Source organism: Moschus berezovskii, chromosome 1 (genome assembly GCF_049115385.1).
Source record: "Moschus berezovskii isolate FMDL1 chromosome 1, NW_MosBer_1.0, whole genome shotgun sequence".
Lineage (NCBI taxonomy): Eukaryota > Metazoa > Chordata > Mammalia > Artiodactyla > Moschidae > Moschus > Moschus berezovskii.
Genome location: NC_142460.1, coordinates 79,315,380 through 79,340,670, shown reverse-complemented (window position 1 = coordinate 79,340,670; position 25,291 = coordinate 79,315,380). Strand labels below are relative to the sequence as shown.

The 25,291-nt window shown below is 40.5% G+C and overlaps 1 protein-coding gene across 13 annotated transcripts in view; it reads left to right on the top strand.

The window, feature by feature from the left end:
• SPICE1 (spindle and centriole associated protein 1) overlaps positions 1-25,291 on the top strand; it is a 64,878-nt gene that overhangs the window by 35,155 nt on the left and 4,432 nt on the right. For 11 of the 13 annotated variants that reach the window (XM_055425680.2, XM_055425340.2, XM_088837029.1 and 8 more), the window contains 10 exons: positions 2,716-2,858; positions 3,025-3,180; positions 3,647-3,912; positions 8,281-8,412; positions 14,026-14,170; positions 15,084-15,308; positions 17,584-18,074; positions 20,807-20,990; positions 23,458-23,560; positions 24,341-24,428. In XM_055425680.2, the coding sequence (XP_055281655.2) occupies positions 2,716-2,858; positions 3,025-3,180; positions 3,647-3,912; positions 8,281-8,412; positions 14,026-14,170; positions 15,084-15,308; positions 17,584-18,074; positions 20,807-20,990; positions 23,458-23,560; positions 24,341-24,428 (1,933 nt within the window). The remainder of the gene's footprint in view (positions 1-2,715; positions 2,859-3,024; positions 3,181-3,646; positions 3,913-8,280; positions 8,413-14,025; positions 14,171-15,083; positions 15,309-17,583; positions 18,075-20,806; positions 20,991-23,457; positions 23,561-24,340; positions 24,429-25,291) is intronic. The other 2 variants (XM_088837031.1, XM_088837028.1) reach the window with 1 other exon arrangement.

Here is a 25,291-nt window from a genome sequence, read left to right as displayed (position 1 = left end):
TATCCATGGAAAGGAGGCCTTTTCTGTCGTTCACCTAAAAATTATTCTAGCCTTTATTCATTATCTAGTTCCAAAGCTACTTTCATAGTTTTAGGTATTTGTTACATCAGCACTCCCTATCTAGATACCAAAATCTATTAATTTTCTGGGGCTGTGTTAACAAATTTCTACAAACTTGGTGGCTTCAAACAGCAGATATTTATTCTCTCACAGTTCTAGGGGCAGAAATCTTAAAGCAGTTTCACTAGACTAAAGTGTGGAGAAGGCAATGGCACCCCACTCCAGTACTCTTGCCTGGAAAATCCCATGGATGGAGGAGCCTGGTAGGCTGCAGTCCATGGGATTGTGAAGAGTTGGATACAACTGAACGACTTCACTTTCACTTTTCACTTTCATGCATTGGAGAAGGAAATGGCAACCCATTCCAGTGTTCTTGTCTGGAGAATCCCAGGGATGGCGGAGCCTGGTGGGCTGCCGTCTATGGGGTCACACAGAGTCGGACACGACTGAAGCGACTTAGCAGCAGCACCAGACTAAAGTGACGATGTATTGCCATGTTCCCTCTGGGTACTCTAAGCAAGAATCCATTCCTTATCTCTTTCAGCTTCTGGTGGCTGAAGGTGTTCTTTGGCTTGTGTCCATATCACTCCAGTCTCTGCCTCCACCTTCATGTCACCTTCTCTGCTTGTGTGCATTAAAATCTCCCTCTGCTTTCCTCTTAAGGATGCATATGATTGCATTCAGGGCCCATTTGGAGAATCCAGAATCATCTCCCTATCTCAGGATCCTTAGCTTAATCACACCTGCAAAGTCCCTTCTTAGATAAAGTAACATTCATAAGTTCCAGGGATTAAGTTATGGGTGTCTTTTTAGAGGGTCATTCTTAAGCCTACCATAGATACTATTGTATTATTATTTTGTTTTTGCTGTTTGATACAACCTGATTCTTAAAAGTATAAACATTAGGAGACAGTAATGGAGTTCAAGCTGATTTGGATTTTCCCAAGTTGTACAGAAATCTCATTATGAAACTTTTCTTAGGATTTGTCCTGAAGGTTGGATTTAGACCTAACTTATACTGTGCAATGCAGGAGACCCAGGTTCAATCCTTGGGTTGGGAAGAGTCCCTGGAGAAGGAAATGGCAACCCACTCCAGTATTCTTGCCTAGAGAATCCCATGGACAGAGGAGCCTAGCAGGCTACAGTCTATGAGGTCGCAAGAGTCAAACAGGACTTAGTGACTAAACCACTATCAACTATACTATGTTGCAGTAGGAGTCTTCCTGATGCTTTGATGACTAGCCATAATGTGCTTGGACCACATTACAGGCCTTTTATTAATTAAGCTTTGTAGCAGCAATGGCAACCCACTCCAGCACTCTTGCCTGGAAAATCCCATGGACAGAGGAGCCTGGTAGGCTGCAGTCCATGGGGTCTTGAAGAGTCGGACACGACTGAGCGACTTCACTTTCACTTTTCACTTTCATGCATTGGAGAAGGAAATGGCAACCCACTCCAGTGTTCTTGCCTGGAGAATCCCAGGGACGGGGGAGCCTGGTGGGCTGCTGTCTATGGGGTCACACAGAGTCGGACACGACTGAAGTGACTTAGCAGCAGCAGCAGCTAATGTTCAATGTGCTGTCCACAGGTTGCTTGAAAGCAGCTCCACTAGGTTGAGGTTTTTAGAGTCACTTCCTCTGTTGTTTTCTCATAACAGTTTCATTGATTTATAGTTTATATACCATACAATCTACCCATTTAAAGTATAATATTAACAGAATTTGAGTTTTTTTTAGTATATTCATTGAATTGTGTGACCCATAGTTTCAGAACATTTTCCTTACCCTCAGAAGAAGCCCCACACTCTTTAATAATCAGATCCCAATTTCTCCCAAATCTTTTAGCCCAATCTAATCTATTAAATGAATTTTAAAAAAAATCTCTATAGATTTGCCTATTCTGGACATTTTCTATATAGAATCATGCAAAATGTGATCTTTTGTGTCTGGTGTCTGTCACATGTTTTCAAGATTCATCCGTATTTGTAGTGTGTTAGCACTTCATTTTTTTACGGCTAAATAATGTTCTTTTGTGTGAACAGAACACATTTTACTTATTCATTCATCAGCTGGTAGACATTTGGGTTGTTTCTACTTTTAGCACCCTCCCCTTTTAAATATTAGCCCAATTGGGAAATAGGCAAATCAGACAACTAGAGATTGAAAAATCAGCTTTATCACTGATAAAGATGATTACAGCAAAAGGCTTCTCTTTCTCACCCCGTGCACTGCAGCTCTTCTCATTCCTTCTTCCCGCCTCCCTGACACACAGGGGCAGAATCTGCTCCAGTCACTTTACTTCAGTGATGAGCAGAGACTGTGCTTGGAGAACCAGCTCCTTCATCAAAACCACGTACTTTCTCTAGAGAAAGAGACGGGAGGATGGAGCCTATAGCACAAAACTTCAGAAAGGGCAGATCACTCTTGTTTTGGGAGCCATCCTAGCTAGGAAACTGGAAGGGAGATGAACAGTACCTTCTAACATCGAGAAGATTGGCATTTTAGTTCTTATCTTGTAAATTAAAGCAAAACATATTTCTCTTTGATTATGAATTATTAAATGTTTCTTCACGTTAAACATATAAACAAACAGTTGAACAAGTTAAATGATAGTACTTACTAATTCTAACATAACTTGTTGTCCTGTAATTTATAGGTTTCTTCACCAAATAAAGGAAGAAAATTCTGAGTTAATAAATAAACTATGGACTGATATTCAGCAGAAAGTAGCAACACAGTCACAAGTAACAACCTCTTCAGGAACTCCGTCATCTGCTTCTCCATCAGGAGAACAAAAAGGTTTGGTTCCCCACTGTATTATTTCTCCCAGAGTAGTAGCTTTCTTTCTTAAACCCAGTAATTTTTAAAGGAATGTTACTTGGTTTTTACTGTCTTAGCCTGATTGGTAAATACTGATTGACCTGTTGATTGAAATGCTTAAAAAACTTTTTGTTGTTCACTTGAGATTCTTTTGGAATTGTAGCGGCGTTGAATGCTACCAGTGCTGTTAGGAGAATCCATACGAGGCTTCAACCTGAAGAATCTACTGAGACTCTAGACTCAAGCTATGTTGTGGGACAGGCGCTGAACTCAGGGAAGCAAAGACAGCTGCTAACTAAAGGTTCAGTCTCTTAGTTGACAGAATGGGTTATTATGACTCAGGGAACTCAAACGGGGGCTCTGTATCAACCTACAGAGGGGTGGGATGGGGAGGTTATACACATTTAAAAATAAATAAATTCTGTGTTTTGGAAGCATAAAAAAACAAAACAACTATGTAACTTGGTATAGCTATCTTAGCTTCTTAGTACATGTCTCTCAAACTCATCCAGTCAGATCCTGCAGAGTTAGAGGCTGTTGAATGGTAGGCATTTAGTGCCTCCGTTTATTCCATGTAACTCTAGAAGGATGGTTCTCATTCATTTATTATAGACAGTATAAATCTGGTTTAAACACTATAGATTCTTTATGAGAAAATGATGATACCTTCTGTAAAAAAACCTTTTATAAATTGTGAGCAACAGTCAAACATTTTTGTGGTTTAGTTTTTCCTGGTCTTAACGTAGAATGACTTCTGTCTTTATCAGTGAAAAGAAAACCAGATTCACGTGCTCCTTCCAAACAGAAGAGTAACATGTTATCAGCCAGCACAGCCTCCACAGACTTACCAAGTAGCAGGAACCCCAGCCTGGATGTCCTCAAACACATGATACATGAAGTGGAACATGAAATAGAAGAATATGAACGGTGGACAGGCCGCGAGGTCCAGGGACTCCAAAACAGTCAGGGTCTCACCGGCTTCACCCTGTCCCTCGTGAGCTCACTCTGTCGCCTGGTTCGGTACCTTAAAGAGGTAAGGTTATTAGAGTCTACTCTTCTACTAGACTGATGGCAGAATTGGGTAGGTTTTTCCCCTCTACACTTAAATTATTGCATTCTCCAAATAAAGTATTGTCAAATTTGAGTAGCTTTGTTTAAAATGCCTCAGCTTTGTATTATCTGTTGGAAAGGTTTATCCTCTTAGTTTTCCTCTACATCCTGATAAAGATATGCCAGATAAGTGGTGTTGATTTTAGTTTGGTAAATAGGTAATACCTAAGTGATAATTAGTTAGGTCAATCTGCTATAAATAAAATTATATCTTGTGCTAATAGTTAATATTATTGTTTGGCAGTTATAGATTAATTAAACTACTAATCATGTCCTCATTCTATTGCTTTTCTCTGCTTGCTATACCCACTTCAGTTCAGTTTGGTGAGTGGTATACTTGTGATCTGTAGACACAGATCAGGGAAATTCTTTTCTGATTCCTCCAGCTCCATTTTCCTTTCTCAGGATTGCTTTGGCTAGGGACTTCCCTCATGGTCCAGTGGTTTAGAATCTGCCTGGCAGTGCGGGGGATGTGGATTAGATCCCTGGTTGGGAAACTAAGATCCCACATGTCGCAGAGCAACTGAGCTCGTGTGCTGCAACTACTGAGAATGTGCGTTCTGGAGCCCGTATGCCACAACTGGAGAGGGCACTGCGATGCAAGATCCCTGTGATGCAGCAAAGATCCCGCATGCTGTAGCTGGGACCGGATGCAGCCAGATATGTTTTAAAAGAGATTGCTTTGGCTGTTTGGGGACTTTTGTGTTTCTATACAGATTTTAAGATTTTTTTTTGTCTTAGATTTGCAAAAAATGACATTGATAACTTGATAGAAACTACGTTGAATCTGTAGATTACTTTAGGTGGTATAGTCATTTTGACAATATTGATTCTTCCAATCCAAGAACATGGTATATCTTTCTATCTGTGTCATTTTCAATTTCTTTTTATCAGTGCCTTATGGTTTATACAGGTCTTTTGTCTCCTTAGGTAGGTTTATTCCTAGGTGTTTTCCTCTTTTTGATGTGTTAGTAAGTGAAATGGTTTCCTTAATTTCTCTTTCTGATTTTTTTATAGTAAGTGTATAGAAATGTATTAATTTTATATAATACAACTTTATCAAATGTATTGATGAGCTCTAGTAGTTTTCTACTAGCATCTTTAGGATTTTCTATGTAGAGGAGTAGTATTAGTCGCTCAGTTGTGTCTGACTCTTTGTGACCCCATGGACTGTAGCCCGTCAGGCTCCTCTGTCCATGGAATTCTCCAGGCAAGAATACTGGAGTGGGTTGCCATTCCCTTCTCCAAGCATCTTTAGGATTTTCTGTGTATAGTATCATGTAATCTGCAGATCTGACAGTTTTACTTCTTTTTATCCAGTTTGGATTTTGTTTATTTCTTTTTCTTCTCTATTAACCATGGCTAGGACTTCCAAAACTGTGTTGCATAAAAGTGAGGAGAGTGACCATCTTTGTCTTGTTCCTGATCTTAGAGGAAATTCTTTCAGCTTTTCACTCTTGAGGATGATGTTAGCTGTGGGTTTGCATATATGGCCTTTAATATGTTGAGGTAGGATTCCCTCTGTGCTTGCTTTCTGAAGAGTTTTTATCATAAATGGATGTTGGATTTTGACAAAAGCTTTTTCTGGATCTATTGAGATGATCACGGTTTTTATTTTTCAGTTTGTTAACATGGTATCTCATGAGGATTGAGTTGCAGATATTGAAAAACCCTTGCATCCCTGGGATAAATCCCACTTGCTAATGGTGTGTGATTCTTTTCACATATTGTTGGATTCAGTTTGCTAGTATTTTGTGGAATATTTTTGTGTCTGTTTATCAGTGATATTGGCCTGTAATTTTCTTTTTTGTTGGATCTTTGTCTGGTTTTGGTATCACAGTGATGGTGGGCTCATAGAATGAGTTTGGGAGTGTTCCTTCCTCAGCAGATTTTGAAATAACTTCAGAAAGATAGGTGTTAATGCTTCTCTAAATGTTTGATAGAATTCACCTGTGTAGCCATCAGGTCCTGGGCTTTTGTTTGTTGCAAGTTTTTAATTCAGATGTTGTTGTATTTAGTGTGTCCCAGAGGTCTCTTGGAGAAGGCAATGGCACCGCACTCCAACACTGTTGCCTGGAAAATCCCATGGATGGAGGAGTCTGGTAGGCTGCAGTCCATGGGGTCGAGAAGAGTCGGACATGACCGAGCGACTTCATTTTCACTTTTCACTCTCATGCATTGGAGAGGGAAATGGCAACCCACTCCAGTGTTCTTGCCTGGAGAATCCCACGGATGGGGGAGCCTGGTGGGCTGCCGTCTATGGGGTCACACAGAGTCAGATACGACTGAAGCGACTTAGCATTAGCAACAGCAGCAGCAGCAGAGGTCTCTTAAACTGTCATTTCTTTTCATTCTTTTTTCTTTATTCTCTTCCATGGCAGTTCTTTCCACCATTCTTCCAGCTCACTTATCTGTTCTGCCTCATTTATTCTGCATTAATTTCTTCTAGTGTGTTTTTCATCTCAGTTATTATATTGTTCATCTCTGTTTATTCTTTATATCTTCTAACTGTCTGTTAAATATTTCTTGTACCTTCTCAGTCATGTCTCCTTTCTTTTTCTGAGATCTTGGATCATCTTTACTAGCATTACTCTGAATTCTTTTTCAGGTAGATTGCCTAGCTCCATTTCACTTAGCTGTTCTTCTGGGACTTTATCTTGTTCCTTTGTCTGGAACATAATCCTGTGCTGCTTCATTTTGTCTAGCTTTCTGTGTCTGTGATCCTATGGGGTTCTTGTTTATAGTTTTTCTTCTGGTGTCCACCTCCTAGTGGATGAGGCTTTTCTCAGAGGTTTGTGCAGATTTCCTGGTGGGAGGGACTGGTGCCTGCCACTGGTGGGTGGAGCTGAGTCTTGTAACTCTGGTGGGCAGGGCTGTGTCAAGGTGTGTGTTTAGAGATGGCTGTAGACTCAGGAAGACTTTAATCAGCCTGTTTGCTGGTGGGTGGGGCCGTGTTCCTGCCCCTTTGGTTGTTTGGCCTGAGACATCCCACCACTGGCACCTTCGGACTGTTGGGTGGAGCTAGGTCTTGGCATCAAAGTGGTGGCATCCAGGACAGCTCACGCCAGTGAATACCCAGTACCTCCACAACCAATGTCCTTGTTTCTACAGTGAACCACAGCCACCACCTGCCTCCCTGAGAGACCCTCCAAGGCCAGCAAGTAGGTCTGGCACAGGCTCCTATGAAGTCACTGCTTTTTCCCCTGGGTCCTAGTATGCATAATACCTTGCCTGTGCCCTCCAAAAGTGACATTTCTGTTTCTCCCAGTTCTGTGCAGTTCCAGTGATCAAGCTCCACTGGCTTTCAAAGCCAAATACTCTGGCGGCTCCTCCTCCTGGTGCCAGACTGGGGAGCCTGATGTCGGACTCAGGATTCTCCTGTGGGAGAACTTCTGTGTTATAGTTATTTTCCAGTTTGTGGGTTACCCGCCCAGAGTTGATGGTATTTGATTGTATCATGAATGTATCATGTACCCCTCCTACAATCCTGTTGTGGCTGCTTCTTTGTCTTTGGAAGTAGAATATCTTTTTTGTCTGTAGATGGTCATTCACGGTTAGTTGTGATTTTGGTGTTTTCATGATAGGAGGTAAACTCAGGTCCTTCTACTTCACCATCTTGTGGAGATCTATCTAAATTTGCTTCTTACAGATTTGTTTTACTGTCAGACTTGTGACAGTCTTAACATTCTTACATCTATAGGTTAGGAATCTCTAGGAGTGTACTTTTGGCTCTCTGAACATATTACAGGCTTAGAAGCATGTACTTTTTAGTTAATCACTTATTTTATGAAGCTTAATCATTTAAACCTGTTTTTTATTTTTAATTATGTTTTAAGAAACTTAATTTTTGAACTGGTGATACATTTGCCATGGTAAATGTAAAGATAACAAAAGACTGTATGGTGAAAAATCTAATTCCCACCCCTGACTTTCTTAACATGTTTATTTCCTGTAGCCAACTATCATTATCAGTCTGTCCTAGAGATGACCTACATATATTCAAGCAGTTTGTATATGTACTTCCTTCCACTCTCTTCTACAAAAATTGTAGTTGTTTGATTCTACACATCATTCTGTTCATTGTTTTATATTAAAAGAAAGGAAGATGATAAAGCAGCACATTTTAATGAAATATAAACCTTTTAATAAAAATATTTAATTCTCATTACTGTCACATAATATATACTTTGTAAGTATTCTCTTCTTTGATAGCTTTGATTAGAAACTTTTAGTTTGCAACATGTGATGCTACGGAAGGGAGTTTATTTGATTTTTTTTTTTTTTTTGGTAGAGTGAGCTCCAACTGCGTAAAGAAGTAGAGACAAGGCAGCGGCTGGAACAAGCGTTAGGTGACCATCGAGAGCTCATTGACGCTCTGACAGCTGAAGTTCTTTTCCTTAGAGAAGAAAATACTGCTACCCAGGTATTTAGATGAGATCCCAAACTTTCCTGTGTTTAGTAGTATAAAACACCTTTATAGATGTATGCGATTCTCTTTTAGTTGTCTTTGATTTAGTTGTGCTGGTGTGATTATTTATCACTTCTTTAGTATCCTCAACAGTAACTTTTCAAGAACATTTATTATATTGGAGGTACTATAGTAGAAACTTGAATTATAAATAATGTAGAATAAATATCCTGTCTTTAAGAAACTTATATTTACTGGGGAAGACAGAATCTACGTTTAAATAATAACTACTCATAGTGGTTTATCCAATATGTGAAATGAGTGTTATGACAGCTGCTTTTCATTTTTAAATAACAGAGGATACCTTGTGAGGAACCCTCCTATAATATGTTCCATTTAAAGTTGTTTATAGTATCTTCAGTATCTTTATTCATCTTTTTGTCAAACAGTGGTTTTAATAATTACTGATACTTTTATTTATCAGCCACAAGAGACTAGGAAATCAGTAGTAGACAAGTTGTGTTTGTGTCAATGGACATTAGATATAAAACATGCAATTTTTATTGATATATAGTTACCATACATTTTCTTTTGATACCACCTGACCACCTGACCTGCCTCTTGAGAAACCTGTGTATAGGTCAGGAAGCAACAGTTAGAACTGGACATGGAACAACGGACTGGTTCCAAATAGGAAAAGGAGTACGTCAAGGTTGTATATTGTCACCCTGCTTATTTAACTTATATGCAGAGTATATCATGAGGAACGCTGGGCTGGAGGAAGCACAGGCTAGAATCAAGATTTCCGGGAGAAATATCAATAACCTCAGATATGCAGATGACACTACCCTTATGGCAGAAAGTGAAGAGGAACTCAAAAGCCTCTTGATGAAAGTGAAAGAGGAGAGTGAAAAAGTTGACTTGAAGCTCAACATTCAGAAAACTAAGATCATGGCATCTGGTCCCATCCCTTCATGGGAAATAGATGGGGAAACAGTGGAAACAGTGTCAGACTTTATTTTTTTGGGCTCCAAAAACACTGCAGATGCTGATTACATCCATGAAATTAAAAGACGCTTACTCCTTGGAAGGAAAGTTATGACCAACCTAGATAGTATATTAAAAAGCAGAGACATTACTTTGCCAACAAAGGTCCGTCTAGTCAAGGCTGTGGTTTTTCCCGTGGTCATGTATGGATGTGAGAGTTGGACTGTGAAGAAAGCTGATCGCCGACGAATTGATGCTTTTGAACTGTGGTGATGGAGAAGACTCTTGAGAGTCCCTTGGACTGCAAGGAGATCCAGCCAGTCCATTCTAAAGGAGATCAGTCCTGGGTGTTCATTGGAAGGACTGATGCTAAAGCTGAAGCTCCAATACTTTGGCCACCTCTTGCGACGAGTTGACTCACTGGAAAAGACTCTGATGCTGGGAGGGATTGGGGGCAGGAGGAGAAGGGGACGACAGAGAATGAGATGGCTGGATGGCATCACCGACTTGATGGACATGAGTTTGAGTGAACTCTGGGAGTTGGTGATGGACAGGGAGGCCTGGCGTGCTGTGATTCATGGGGTTGCAAAGAGTCGGTCACGACTGAGTGACTGAACTGAACTGAACAGTTTCTTTAAAATTGAAGTATAATTGTTTTACAGGGTTGTGTTAGTTTCTGCTGTACAACAAGAATCAGCTGTGTGTACGCATATATTCCCTCCCTCTTGAGTCTCCTTCCCACCCCCACCATCTCACACCTCTCGGTCATCACAACGCACCAAGCTGAGCTCCCTATGCTATCCCGCCCTTCCAACTAGCTGTTTTATGCATGGTAGTGTATATATGTCAACTCTGCTCTCTCAGTTCTTCCCACCCTCTCCTTCCCCTCCTGTGTCCACAGTCCATTCTCTGCATCTGTGTCTCTATTCCTGCCCTGCAAATATATTTATCAGTTCAATTTTTCTAGATTCCATATATATGCATTAATATATGATATTTGTTTTTCTTTTTCTGACTTACTTCACTCTATATGACAGACTCTAGGTATACTTCATATACCGTTTAATGCACCCTTTTGTAGTGTGTAATTCGGTGTTTTTTTCTGTGTCAGTACCATTATCTAACTCCGGAGTATTTTCATCACCCCAGAGAGAAATTCCATACACATTATCATTCACTCTACTCCCTTCAGCCCCTGGAAATCACAAATCTGCTGTATGTTTTTATAGATTTGCCTAATCTGGATATTTTGTCTAAGTGGAAGCATGCAATATGTGGTCTTTGGTGTCTGACTTCATTCACAGCACATCATATTTTCAGGGTTCATCCATGTTGTCCTGTGTGTCAGTACTGCATTCCTCTTTATTGCTCAATAATATTCTAGTATGGGCTCTACCACACTTTGATTATCCATTCATTAGTTGAAGGACATTTGATTTGTTTCCACCTTTTGTGTATGATGAATGAATAATGCTGCTGTGGACGTTCATGTACAAGTATTTGTGTGAACGTGCATGCATGCTGAGTCTCTTCGGTCGTGTCCAACTCTTTGTGGTCCTATGGACTGTAGCCCACCAGTCTCCTCTGTCTATGGGATTCTCTAGGCAAGAATAGTGAAGTGGGTTGCCATGCCTTCCTCCAGGGGATCTTCCTGACCCAGGGATCAAACCCATGTCTCTTACATCTCCTGCATTGGCAGGTGGGTTCTTTACCACTAGTGACACCTGCTGCTGCTGCTGCTGCTGCTGCTAAGTCACTTCAGTCGTGTCCGACTCTTTGTGACCCCATAGACGGAAGCCCACCAGGCTCCCCCGTCCCTGGGATTCTCCAGGCAAGAACACTGGAGTGGGTTGCCATTTCCTTCTCCAATGTGTGAAAGTGGAAAGTGAAAAGTGAAAGTGAAGTCGCTCAGTCGTGTCCGACCCTTAGCGACCCCACGGACTGCAGCCTACCAGGCTCCTCCATCCATGGGATTTTCTAGGCAATAGTACTGGAGTGGCTTGCCATTGCCTTCTCCGCTAGTGACACCTAGGAAGCCCCAGTTGTGTGAGCATATGTTTTCAATTCTCTTAGGAAGCTAGGCACTTTTAAAGTGTACTAATATGTTCAGCAAGTCTTTATCGAGCACATACTGTATATCTGGCACTGTTCTAGGTGCAGGAAATAGAGTAGTGAGTGGCAAAAATGTTTTAGTCCTCAAGGAACTTACATTCTAAATAAACCTTGCCCCCTAAAAAGTGAAGTGTATTGTTAGTTAGATGGTTATTATGAATTTTAAAGAAAAACAAAGCTAGTAAGAGGGATGGGAAGTGTCTGGGATGGGACGGAATAAATGGGATGGGACATGTCTATCTGAGGAGATGAGAGAGTGAGCCTGCCAATAGCTGAGCGAAGAGCACTCACTGCAGAGGAGCAGCCAGGGCTTAGGTCCTGAGGTGGAAGCATGGCTGTTGAGCTCAAAAGCCACCCAGGAGACGAGGGTGGCGGGAGTCAGATGAGGGAGAGGGAGCACAGGAGGAGACAGGAACAGGGAAGTCAGATCACAGGGGCCCTGTAGGCTGGCTGAGGGCTTGGACTTTTGTTCTGAATGAAATAGGAAACTGTAAAAGGGATTTGGGCAGAGATGTGATCTAACTCAGTTTTAAGAGAATCACTCTGGGCGGCTGTTTTGAGATTAGATCAGAGATCACCGCCCCGTCTGCTTATGGTGACCTTAGTGTCTCAAGACATCCCTCAGTTCAGTTCAGTTCAGTCGCTCAGTCGTGTCCGACTCTGCGACCCCATGGATCACAGCACGCCAGGCCTCCCTGTCCATCACCAACTCCCAGAGTTCACTCAAACTCACGTCCATCGAGTCGGTGATGCCATCCAGCCATCTCATTCTCTGTCGTCCCCTTCTCCTCCTGCCCCCAATCCTTCCCAGCATCAATCTTTTCCAGTGAGTCAACCCTAGGCCAGAGAAGTACCCAGCAGCTCCATATATTAAGTAGTAGAGTCAAACAACTCGGTAAGTATTTGTGCATCAACAATTTAGATGCTGTTTGAAAAAAACAATACATGAAAACTGATAGAAAAAGTCTTTTATTTTTTTATTCATGATTAAATAACCACAGTTACTTACTAATGGAACATGTATACCTATTGGGCATTGTACAGCTTCTCATAGCCTGGAATCATATTGAACACCATCACTCTTATTTCCTGTTCCATAATTATTTTTATGCAGTGTTGCTTTTTTAGCCCAGCAGCTCCTGAAAACTCAGCCTTAGGAAGATATGGTATCATCAAAAGGAGTATATCTTGATCTAATGTTGAATCTGTGAACACTTTGAGCCAGTAGGTCACTAGTACCTGACAGATGTTGAGCATCAGCAGTTTCCTTGAGAACTTAAAAATGTCCTGTGCTACCCAGTCCGTACTGGTGCTCCAGGGTGCAGGTTTGGAGCAGTGTGGGACTAGACTGTAGGTGGTCAAACACAGAGGCAGAATATTACAGACAGGCGTCGAGAATAATTCAGGTGAGACATGGCAGTTTGGTTGAGGTTGTAAGTGGGATAGGTTGTGAAAAGTAACCAAATTCTGAATATAGTTTGAAGTCAACCAGCAGGATTTGCTGATGGACAGGATATGGAGTGAAGGAGAAGATGTGAAAGAAGAGTCAGAGTTTTGGCCTTAGCAGTTAGAAGAATGGAGTTGTTATTGATGAGGCGGCAATGTTTAGGAGGAGTTTGGTTTTTTGTATTTTAAGTTTGAGAAGCCTATGTGAGTTCCTCATGGAGATGTTGAGTGAGCTACTGGATATGTGATGTGGGTTCTGGGAAAAATTTGGACAGATATAAAAATGTTTATTATATATCATTCAACCGTCCTACTAATAATATTTCTGACTTCTGACCACACCTGACATTTAGCAAATGTCTGTTCATGTTGGAGCAGTGTATGTCTCTTTGTATATATACAGTTGATCCTTGAACTGCACCAGTTTGAACTGTGCTGGTTCACTTATATGTGAATTTTTTTCAGTATATATGCACTGCAGTACTAGTCTGTGGTTGGTTGAATCTATGGATGCAGAACCTTGAATATGGAGGGCCAGTGGTAGTTATGCATGAATTTTCCCTGCACGGAGTGTTGATGCCCATTGAACCCTGTCTGGTTCAAGTGTCAACTGTGATATATAATATACATATATATAATCTCTTAACACTATTTTATATACATAACCATACATTTTTATAATGCTTATGTTTATCGGTTTAAATACCTGAATAATATTCTGTTGAGTTTCCTCCTTGGTCTTTTGAAATAGCTTAAGAGTCAGTAGGTATCATCATCAGTCAGTAGGTATAAAATCTATTATAAGAGAGATTTTATAAATTGAAAGCCCTATGAAAAGGCTCATTCTTACTGTTGTAGCAGTGTATTTATTAATTAATAATATTCCATGATTTATTTAACCATTCTTCTATCAAGAAATTTAGAAAAATGTTTATAATTATATATTTTCATGAATGTATGATTTTAGTACGTGAATAAAAGTCTGAAATTCCTAGAGTATTTAAAACAATGATATAGTTATACACGCCTAGGTGATTTGCTGTCTGATAAGCCAATGATATTATTTTGTTCATTTTTTTCTAGGCAAGACTTCAGCAGTACATGATCACAACAGATGAGCAGCTTATATCACTCACACATGCCATTAAGAACTGTCCTGTGATAAGTAACAAAGAAAGTCAGGCCTTAGAAAGGGGAGGCACAAGTCAGAGAAATATGGATAATCCAGGTGAGTGGAATAATCTTACTATCCCAGATGGGCATTAAAATACTTCTTTCAGAGAAAACGAAACTGTAAATCTGTATGTAACTATTGTCTGTTCATGGATAGATAGCATTATCACCATTACATTTGCCATAATTATTCCAGCTAATATTTATTGGATACTTGCTCTATGCCAGGTTCTTTTACAGTGTTTTACATGTATTATCTCGTTTAATTCTCATAATATAGCTCTCATTTAATTTTCAAAAGAATTCTTCACTCAGTCTTATGCGGTAGGTGTCATTGTTATCCCCATTTTTTAGATGAGAAAACTAAGGCTTGGAGAGAGGGTTGGTAACTCATTAAAGTCACACAAATAGAAGGTAGCACAACTAGCTTCCTAGACATGTGGGAATTTAGTGCCAGCACCTTTAATTAGGGTACTCCCGGTTTGGGAGGGGAAGAGATGGTCTTGAGAAGAAAAAAATACTGAATTTCAGAAATGCATGACCTTAGTTCGTTCGTGGTGATGCTTTGAAAGCCTTTCTTCACCTCATGTGCCATCATCATATGCTGTAGGCTGAATAGGACATTGAGCTTTTTTTGTTTTTTACTTTGATGCATGTCTCTGTATAGAAAGAGTTTTATGTATTTAGGAGTGTTTTCTTAGAAATGTCTGACTCTAAAATTTAACTTGTATGAGGTAAACTCAATGGCAAGGGCAGATCTTCATGGGCAGTGCTTTTCTGCAAAATAGCCACTTCCTCCCAGTGCTGGCACCGCAGGAGCTTAGCCCGTGAGTGACTACTAAGTCATGGACTGGAAAGTGAGGGCTCCAGAGGCCACGTGATTCTGCCCTCTGTGGAAATGCACCTAAGTCTAAATGCCTGAAGTGTGCTCATAATTCCTTTGAGTACTAATAGCCTCTCATCTTCAGAGGACCCAGCCGTAAATGCGAGTGTCTCCATGCCATTGATGTTCAGAGGAGAAGACGTGGTTGAGTTCCCACAGGAAGATTTGCCTGTCAAACTGTCTCAGGTGCCAAACCCTCCAGAAAGTGGGAACCTGGCCAGCAATCTTCCAGGACATATATTTGAGCCAGCAGTGTTGTTAACACCACCCAGGCAGAAGAGCAACTCAGAATTCTCTCCTTTGCAGGACGGTAAGCAGGCTTCTTCTAAAGGTGTATGGCAGTTGTTATTCTTTGCTTCATATGTCATACAGTCATACATATGTCATACAGTATGTTCATTGTTCCCTCATAAACAGAATTTGAAAAGATACTGATGACCATATATAACCTTTTATCTAAAGGGGAGTTTTTCAGAGTGGTTTATATCATGTGCATTATACCTATGGTGAAATGTGATAGTGAATTTCATTATGTATCTGTTCCATCAGGCATTGTAAATGTCAGTTAAAATCAGATCAAAGGACCAAGTCCTCAGCAATGAAATGCAGAGGAAGGGGGTATCCCATCTGTCTGTATGGTCCAGGGGTATTGTTGTTCAGTCGCTCAGGCGCATCCGACTCTTTGCGACCCCATGGACTGCAGCATGCCAGGCTTCCCTTTCCTTCACCATCTCCCAGAGCTTGCTCAAACTCATGTGCATTGAGTCAGTGATGCCATCTAATCATCTCGTCCTCTGTTGTCCCCTTCTCCTGCCTTCAATCTTCCCAGCATCAGGGTCTTTTCTAATGAGTTGGCTTTTTGCATCAGGTGGCCAAAGTATTAGAGTTTCAGCTTCAGCCTCATTCCTTCCAGTGAATATTCAGGATTGATTTTGTTTAGGAGTGACTGATTTCCTTTAGGATTGACTGATTTCCTTGCTCTCCAGGGACCTCTCAAGAGTCTTCTCCCGCACCTCAGTTTGAAAGCCTCAGTTCTTCAGTGCTCAGTCTTCTTTATAGTCCAGCTCTCACATTCGTACATGACTACTGGAAAAACCATAGCTTTGACTATGGACCTTTGTCAGCCAAGTGATGTCTCTACTTTTTAATATGCTGTCTAGGTTTGTCATAGGTTTTCTTCCAAGGAGTACGTGTCTTTTAATTTCATGGCTGCAGTCACTGTTTGCAGTGATTTTTGGAGCCCAAGCAAATAAAGCTTTTACCTGACTCTAAATGTTAAGTTCTTCGTGTCATGATACTGGTTTCTTCTCTTACTATTCTTTCTGTCTAAATAATCTCACTTGTTCTTGTGGCTTCCAGTACCTTCTATATGCCAGTGACCTCCAGTTTTAGATCTTTGCCTAGATGATCTCTTGAGTTTCTGACCTATGTTTCGTCTCCTTGGATGGATATATAGGCACCTTAAGCTTAGCATGTTCAAAACAATTCTTGATAATCCTCCTTCCCCTAAATCCATTGTCCTGACGGGCTCCATCTCACTAACAGCATCACCATCCATTCACTTGTGCATGCTGTCATACTGGGCATTTTCTCTCCCTTCTTGCTTTCATTGCATCACTTGTAGTTCAGTTGCCAAGACATTTCTCGAGTGTGTCTGCTGCTCTCCTTCATAGCCAACATACCTTAGTCAAAGCCACCATCATCTTTCTTCTTGACTACTACAGTTGCTTGCTGGTCTCCCTGCTTCTCTTCCTGGATAGTCTAATTTCTATAGCATTTAGTAAATGTAAATTATGTAAATTGAGTTGTGGATAAGCCTTCTCCAGATTTCATTGCTCTTGGATTAAATTATAAAATTCCTAACATGGCTTAAAAAGCTCTGTGAGAAATGGCCCCTGCATGCTTCTCTAGTCTTATATACTGTATTCCCCGATGCTCCCTTGTTGGTACTCTACCTCCAGACTGGCCTCCTTTCTTTGCTCTTTCCTATTTGGGGGCCTTCACATGTGTTGTTATCTCTGATTGTGATGTTCTTTGCTCCACTGTCTGCCACATATGTAATCCTTTAAGTGTCACTTCTTGGGACTTCCCTGGTGGTCCAGTGGTTATGACTCTGTGCTCCCAATGCAGGGGCTGCAGTTTCGATCCCTGATTGGGGTACTAAGATCCACACGTAGAGTGGCCAACAAACCCTCCCAAAATACAAAGCAAAAAAGTAAATAAAAACTTTACTTCTTCAGAGATACTTCCCCATCCATCTTTAGTTTACATTATGTGTCTATACTCCCCCCAGGATTCCCAGTTATGAGTTAATATATGTGTTAAAATGTGAACTAAGTCAATGGTTTTTCACAGGGTTGCTGATAAGGCTCTTAGGATTATAAAAGACTCTGTACTTGATTATTAGGAGTAGTATTACTGGTATATTCCCTGTTAAAATAATTGAGGCATTCAAAAACCAAATCCTTCCTTTGAAATGCTTCTCAAATGCTAACTACTAAGTTGGGGGGGGTGCTCATGAGATGACTATAGTGCCAACTGTGCTTCAGCAGTACATGTTTATTATGTTCTAACTATATCTACAGTATTGAGGAGGACTGTTCAAACTCGTCCTGCTCCACAAATTCCTCCGACCGTGGAAATAATTGAAAAGGAACAAAACTGGGAAAAGAAGACCTTACCTGTTGGCGCAGACATTCAGAACTCAAGTGATGAGAGTCACCTCTTCACTCAGAGGTGGAGGGCCTCTCACATGGGAGAAGACTTGCAGAGCAAAACCCAGGCTCCTTTTGTTAGCCTCTCACAGCCTCTCTGCAGTTCCCGGTCAAGCATGCAGCAATCGAGAAACCCCACACTCTCAGAAGAACCCCTGGTGCTGGGAGACGGGCAACAGCTTAGAACAAATGAAACATTAATACAGAGAAAGGACATCATGGCACGAATTGCGGAGCTGACCCTGCAGAATTCAGCTATCAGGGCACATCTGAATAATATTATTGGTCCAGGGGGAGAACAAGGGGATGGACTTCGGGAGTTTGACAGACAGGAGACAAGTCATGCGAGCGACACGATGGCTGTGAGTACCAATTAAGGATTGACTCTAGATGTATGGGAATTTAAGTTTATTACTGGAGCATCTAGAAATGACCCTGGATATCTTTGAGGCTGGTACTAGAGGGCTTACGCTTTGTCATGTCCTCATCACAAAATAAGTCGAGGTTATTTATCAGTTTATGTCACACACACGTTAGAAGAGGACAACATAAAATGTAAATGGGGAAATGAATGAGGAAAATAGGGCAAAAGTAAAATGGGTAGAAAAGCTAAAATTAAGCTAAGAATGAAATTTTTAACATGAAATGTAGAATAAATATGTTTTGAATGTTTGTCACACAACTGCATTTTAATTGAAATCATTTTTACTTTCAAAGGGGCTCATAAAAGATAGTTGCTCGTAATTGACCCGCAACTCATGAGTAGTTAATTTTTTAGGACACAGTGCATTCTCCTATGGAAATGATGTTTTAAAGAATTATTGAAGTCAGACTTTAATGTATATGAATTATCTGGGGATCTTGCTAACATGCAGTCTCTGATTGAGTGGGTCTGGGTAGAACCTGTGCGTTCCTAATAAATTTCAAATGATATTGGTCCAAGGATTACATTTTGAGGAGCAAAAGTCTACACACTGAACACATTTGAGTCAGTTCTAATGAGGTGGAACCTAGAACCTATTGTACAGAGTGAAGTGAGTCAGAAAGAGAAAGATAAATATCATATTCTAACACATATATACGGAATCTAGAAAAATGGTCCTGAAGAGTTTATTTACAGGGCAGCAGTGGAGAAACAGACATAGAGACTAGATTTATGGACATGGGGAGAGGGAAGGAGAGGGTGAGATGTATGGAAGGAGCAACATGGAAACTTACATCACCATATGTAAAATAGATAGCCAACAGGAATTTGCTGTATGGCTCAGGAAACTCAAACAGGGGCTCTGTATCAGCCTAGCGGGATGGGGTGGGGAGGAAGATGGGAGGGAGGTTCAAAAGGGAGGGGATATATGTATACCTGTGGCTGATTGATGTTGAGGCTTGACAGAAAACAGCAAAAGTCTGTAAAGCAATTATCCTTCAATAAAAAGTAAGTTAATTTTTTTAAAAAAAGGCAAAGAAAAAAAAAAGCATCTACATACTGTTGTGCTGGAATTTTGTAAGTTAAGTACACTGTGGGCTGACCTGGCAGTGTAAACCTTCATTGCCTTGTTTTTGGGGAGAAAAGGGATTCTAAATTCCAACTGTGAAACATGCCTTCATGCTGATCCCAGTGATGGGAGAGACTTCCTTTTACCTTGCCACGAAGCCAGGGTGGCACCTCTGAGAGTTCTGATGGGGACGAGGCCGTGGGAAGGAGCTGGCCAGCTTCGTGGATTAGGAGATCCATAGTGATGGCTTCCATAAAGGCTTTAGCAGCAGTGGATTGAGGATTCTTGTGAAGAAGGTTGGGAGAGAATGGGGGTGAGGGCCGTCTCTGTCAGCACTGGCTCAGGGGGAATGTGAGTATCGAGTCACAGAAACAACCATCAGAAGGGACTGGCAGAAGTCAAGAAGGAGTGGGCCGCGGTCATCGATACACACCGTCTCAGTTCTAGTCAATGGAAACATTTCTGTGTTTGCAGAGTTTTGAAGATTATTTGAAGCCGGCAACTCTTGGTTTTAAAAAGACCACAGAATTAAAAATTGAGCTTACCCCCTTTTACCACTGGGATAACAATCAGGCAAGAAAGGACAATCTAGTTTTATTGCGCTCACTATTTTTGATATAATCAGAATTACTGAATGATTTTTAATTCATACTATTTTGCTGTCTCTTTTAATTAATGACTGTAAACTGCAAATTAGTGACTTCTATTAGGAATTGTTTTTCCCTCAAAGGGACATATTTAACTAAATGAAATACTTAAGAGTGACATATATATTTCTTTTAGGAATTTTCACATCAAAATTTTGTGATATTTCTTAAGTGGCTCCTTCTTACTCTTACCTCCCATATTCTTTTACAGTCACCAGCCTTCTGAAATCAGGTATCTTAGACCAAAAGCAGCCTGGGAGGGCTGACATGTGGTCAGAAGGAGTAATTTGATTCCTAGAAATCTGTGCCAAATAGCTCATGGTGCATGAAGATTATAATTATAGAATCATCTGTGTCAACTACAGCAGAACCTCTTGTGTATATTGTGACTCAAACCCCAGGCTTGTCTTTAAACAGGGATCACTTAGAAGCCAGTCACTAGGAGTAGTATCTTCGCTTATGTGGTCTTTGTGCAGCTCAACAAACACTAAGAAATGCAGGAAAGCTTTGCTTTGTCCCACAGTCACTCTACCTGGACAGAGGGACTAGAAGGCTTATGTGGCACTGATATTAGAAGGATAAGTATCCCTCCACTTTAGCCTTTATTTTTAAATTAAGAGATCTATTACTGTTACTGTAACAGTAAATTCTGTAAATTCTGTTACTGTTTGCCCAGTATGCAAGTTTGCATGTAGCAAGGACTGCTGCTGCTAAGTCACTTCAGTCGTGTTCGACTCTCTGTGACCCCATAGACGGCAGCCCACCAGGCCCCTCCACCCATGGGATTTTCCAGGCAAGAGTACTGGAGTGGGTTGCCATTGCCTTCTCCGAGCAAGGGCTATGAATAACTAATTTGCTGGCTCTTAGAGGAGCACTTTTTTTTTTTTTACAATAAGTTGAAAATTGTTTGCATTATTTTTAACATGGAGTCTGTGTCTTTTTTTGTTTTTAAAGACTTTTCCAGCAGTGCAACCTCTGACACCAAGTAGCATGGAGGAACGGATTGCAGAATTGAATCGGCAGAGTATGGAGGCTCGTGGAAAACTCTTGCAGTTAATAGAGCAGCAGAAGCTTATTGGCTTGAATCCTTCCTCTCCACCAGTATCACCTGTGCAGTCACCTCTCGGAGCATGGGCTGGTTAGTCACAAATTCATCATTTAAAAGCTTAGATGCATGGAAACTTTCACTTTCTTGACTATGAGTATATATTTAGCTAAAAGAAATCTCAAGTCCATATATTTCAGTGACTTCAATTGTATATAGAAAGAAACAGACCTCAGTGACAGAAATGGGACCAGAAGGCCAGTCTCCACTCTAGCTTCTGGAAAGCTATCCATGGTGCCGGCAGCTCATCTTTGGTGTCTGAGTTCCTCAGTTGCCCTATGTGTAAATGGGATCGATTACAGTACATGATTCATTTATGGCATATGCTGCAGCTAATTATAAACATGAGCATCAAAATGATAATTTAGAATTTCATGAACAACAAATTACAAGTTATTATTCTGTGAAAGCCTTTAAAACATTTTCATTTGTAAGTTAAACTTTCTATTCATTGTTACATTTAGGGAATGTGGAATGCTAGAGGGAATTCTAAACAATAGAAATATAAATGAAAAATTATTTGTTATAGTGATCACATTCCTAAAGGTACTGATGAAACAAAGTAGACCACAAGTTGCTCTTTAGCCAAAAATTGAATTATTAAGACCTGTAAGGGGTAGAGCTACATAAAGATTCCAGAGAGACTAATTGGCCCTGGTCTACAGAGAAGGTTCTAATTGTCAGGAAAAGACAAAGCTCTGTATCAGTAAGTGTTGTGCTCCTTGAGGTGTTCAAGCAATGCTGTTTTAGAGATTCCTACATCCTATGGCTGGTTGACGGAGAGGGCAATGGCAACCCACTCCAGTATTCTTGCCTGGAAAATCCCATGGATGGAAGAGCCTGGTAGGCTGCAGTCCATGGGGTTGTGAAGAGTTGGACACTGTTGAGCGAATTCACTTTCACTTTTCACTTTCATGCACTGGAGAAGGAAATGGCAACCCACTCCAGTGTTCTTGCCTGGAGAATCCCAGGGGCAGGGGAGCCTGGTGGGCTGCCATCTATGGGGCCGTACAGAGTCGGACATGACTGAAGCAACAACAGCAGCAGTGGCAGCAGTGGCTGGTTGAAGTAGGTTGCCTTCAAAGGATCTACCAATAAGACTTTTACTCTCAGACTTATTTCCTTTTTGACACTTAACAGACCCAGAAAACAGAGTGATTTGGAAAGTACTAGAAAGTGGTGGATAGTGCATTTCCGTAAGGCCCTTCCCTTTGTTTATTCTAGGCTCCTTCCACATTATAGCTTTGTCTACTGTTCTTCATAGTCAGAAAGTCTAGAGGCAACTTCTGACTAGAAAAAATAAGTGAAATCGCTCAAGGTATATGAATACCAACTATTTGCCACCGTGTTCTGGGCACTGGGGATGCTGCATCGAACAGGACAAGTTCCTGCCCCGCTTGACTACACCAGGGTTCCAGTTGGGGAGCAGACAATAAAAATAAACAAATAAATATATGAGACACTGTCAGTTAATGCCAAGTACAGTGAAGAAAAATAAAGCAGATCACTCTTAAGAATAATCTTGTGATAAAGTGAGACATCTATTTCAGTAGTTCTTTGAGGGTAATACTTTCATTTTTGTTGGCTTATTTAGTTTTTGACACCGCTCAGAGCAACAAAGCTGATACAACTCTTTGATAAATAAGTAAATCGAGACACAAAGAGGTTGAGTGGTTTGTCTGAAGTTCCAAAGCAAATTGGTAGATTTGCAACCTTGTTCTTTCCATTCCAGTGCTTATTTGTCTAAGGTATTCTTAAGTGAAATTCTTGGTTTCACAGGAACCTCTGTGGACTATAATGATAAAGATAAAAATAAATAATTTGCCATGCAGAACCTCTTTTGTTTTCTGGGTAACCAAGAAATATGTTATAAAATTGAAAGAGTGTCATTACCCTTTAAAGCCCAGAAAGCACTAGTTTTAAGCAGTGATTCACAGGAGCATTGGCTGAGCCTTTCATGAATAGATACTTAGTAAATATTTGTTGACTGATTATCTACTTCTGAAATATTGAAAATGTACATAATTATAGTTGCCATGGGCCATATGAACTCTTCAGCCAACTTTCGTCTCCAAATTTAATGTCTTCAGTAATGGCAGTAGTGTAATAGATTTAGAAGATTTAGTTTTACTGCATAACTCCAGAAATTTTCTTTTTCCTTTTTTTTTTTTCTGGAAAGCTTTAGATATAACTAGGATCTCCTGTTCTTTAGGATAGTTCTTAATTTCTGGTTTTCGCTTGAGGATCTGACATGATACCACTTGTCTGAAGATTTTGTCTAAGAACTGGCATGCTCCTGAATTGACACTAGTAACTACAATTTTTTGTCTCACAGTTTGTTTATAAAAAAAACCTTGAAGTGTATTTGTGGGCCATTATAATAAAAATATAGACAGAACCCTCAAATTTATAAAATTTGCAGTAAGACAGAAATCAAGTTAAATTTTAATTTTCATTGTGATGAAAAGTAATGTAACTAATGTTTATTTTTATATTATAGAGGGAGGAAAGAGGACAATTGAGGTGTCTATTCCAGGAGCAGAAGCCCCAGAAAGCTCAAAATGCAGTACTGTCTCTCCTACTAGTGGGCTAAATTCGAGAAGGTAGGGTTAAAGTCAAAAGCACGGTTTGTGTCTTAGGCTTTTTGTGAAAAAAGGAAGTGCATAGTGTCTGACTTAGATTCAGATAGATTTACTCATGTAGAGAAAATCAAGTGATTGGGGACGAGAATTTGGAGGGCAGGGAAAAGAACAGGAGTGAGGAAAAATCCTTCATTAAGTAGAAAAGCATTGGGTTGGTTATTGAAGACAAAAATGGGATAATGGCACATATGTGGAGCACTTTATGGGTTACAAAGTCTGGAGGTAATATGTGACAGTGTGGATAAATTGAGCAGCGTTTTTTTGTTCTTTACAGTAAGTGAAACCAAAGCTCTTTCAGCTGATATGGGAGGTGTGTCTAGACGGGGCATGTGGTTGGTAAATGGGGATGTGCCCGGCTCTGTGTCCCCTCCATGTGCTGCCACTGTGCTGCTGCAAGTCTCGTTACTCTTCCGTGACTGCGGCCTTCTCCCCCACCCCCCACGTCTGTACTTCCTCTTCTGATGTTAAAAACTTACCTGTATGGTACTGGAATGGTCTTTGTACATTCCATTCAGTCTTTCTGTAAACCTAAAAATACTCCAAAAATGAAAATCTACTGATTAAAACAAGGCTTAGGTTGGTGAAAATATGTTACAAATAATTTACCTCATTTGGATTTAAGTCAGCCATTCCATTTCAAGCTCTTGGCATGCATGCCATATTGAGAATTGTGTCATATCATTTTTAAAGGTTAATAATGATAGATTACTCTCTCACTTTTTTTTTCTCTCTCTTAAATAGATCTTCAGGGGCTGCTAGTAATTCTTGTTCTCCTTTAAATGCCACCTCAGGAAGTGGGCGCTTGACACCTCTTAATCCAAGAGCAAAGGTATATGATAAAGTGTAATTGTGAAATGTATGTAGAGGTTAGGAGGGCAAGAGGTGGAAGGTGGTTGTTTTGGCAATGGTCGTGCTTAATTATTATTCCTGTTATCTTAAAGATAATATAAAATGCTCAGAAGAAAAGAAATACTAATTTGCCTTCATTAGAAAAAACAAGTATGCACTTCTTACGTTTTCTAGGGTAACTAAGGAATAGAATACAATTCAATAAGATTTCAACAAAAATGGACATTATTGTTTCCTGCCAAGTGTTCTAAATCATGTGGCAAGACACACAGGGGTGTCTTGGGTGGGTTGTGGGCCTGTGAGGCGCTGGTTTCCTCAGGCCTTGCTGTGGCTCTGTGGGCCTCGGGATGGCTGGAGCCCTGGGACTGGCCACTCTCCTCATCGCTCTGCCCCAGTGTGCGTATCTGAGTGTGCCTCTGAGAGGTTTCATGCCACAGTCAGGGAGTTCCAGCACAAACGGCTAATAAATGTCTTACATATTTTTATGTATTCTGATTTGTTACAGGAATATATAGAAACTAAGCTTCTTACAATGTGTCCAGATTTTTTGCGAAAGGAATGTTTCTGTGCTGGTAATACAGCAAAATATATTAATAACTTTCCTTTGTTTGGTCATAACAAATTGTGAGGATAACTTTAAAATCATAAACATTACGTTTGCAAATGTGAGCTAACAATTGTTTGATGGGGGAGAATCATCTTTGCTGTTCTTACTACTAGCTTCAGTAATTAGACCAAATAGTGAGTGCTTCAGTAAGTGCTGAATATTTATAGTCCAAATTAATTGATAGGCTCAGATAGCCCAGTTGCCCAGCACTGGAAGATTTGTCTGTTCTTTGCTGT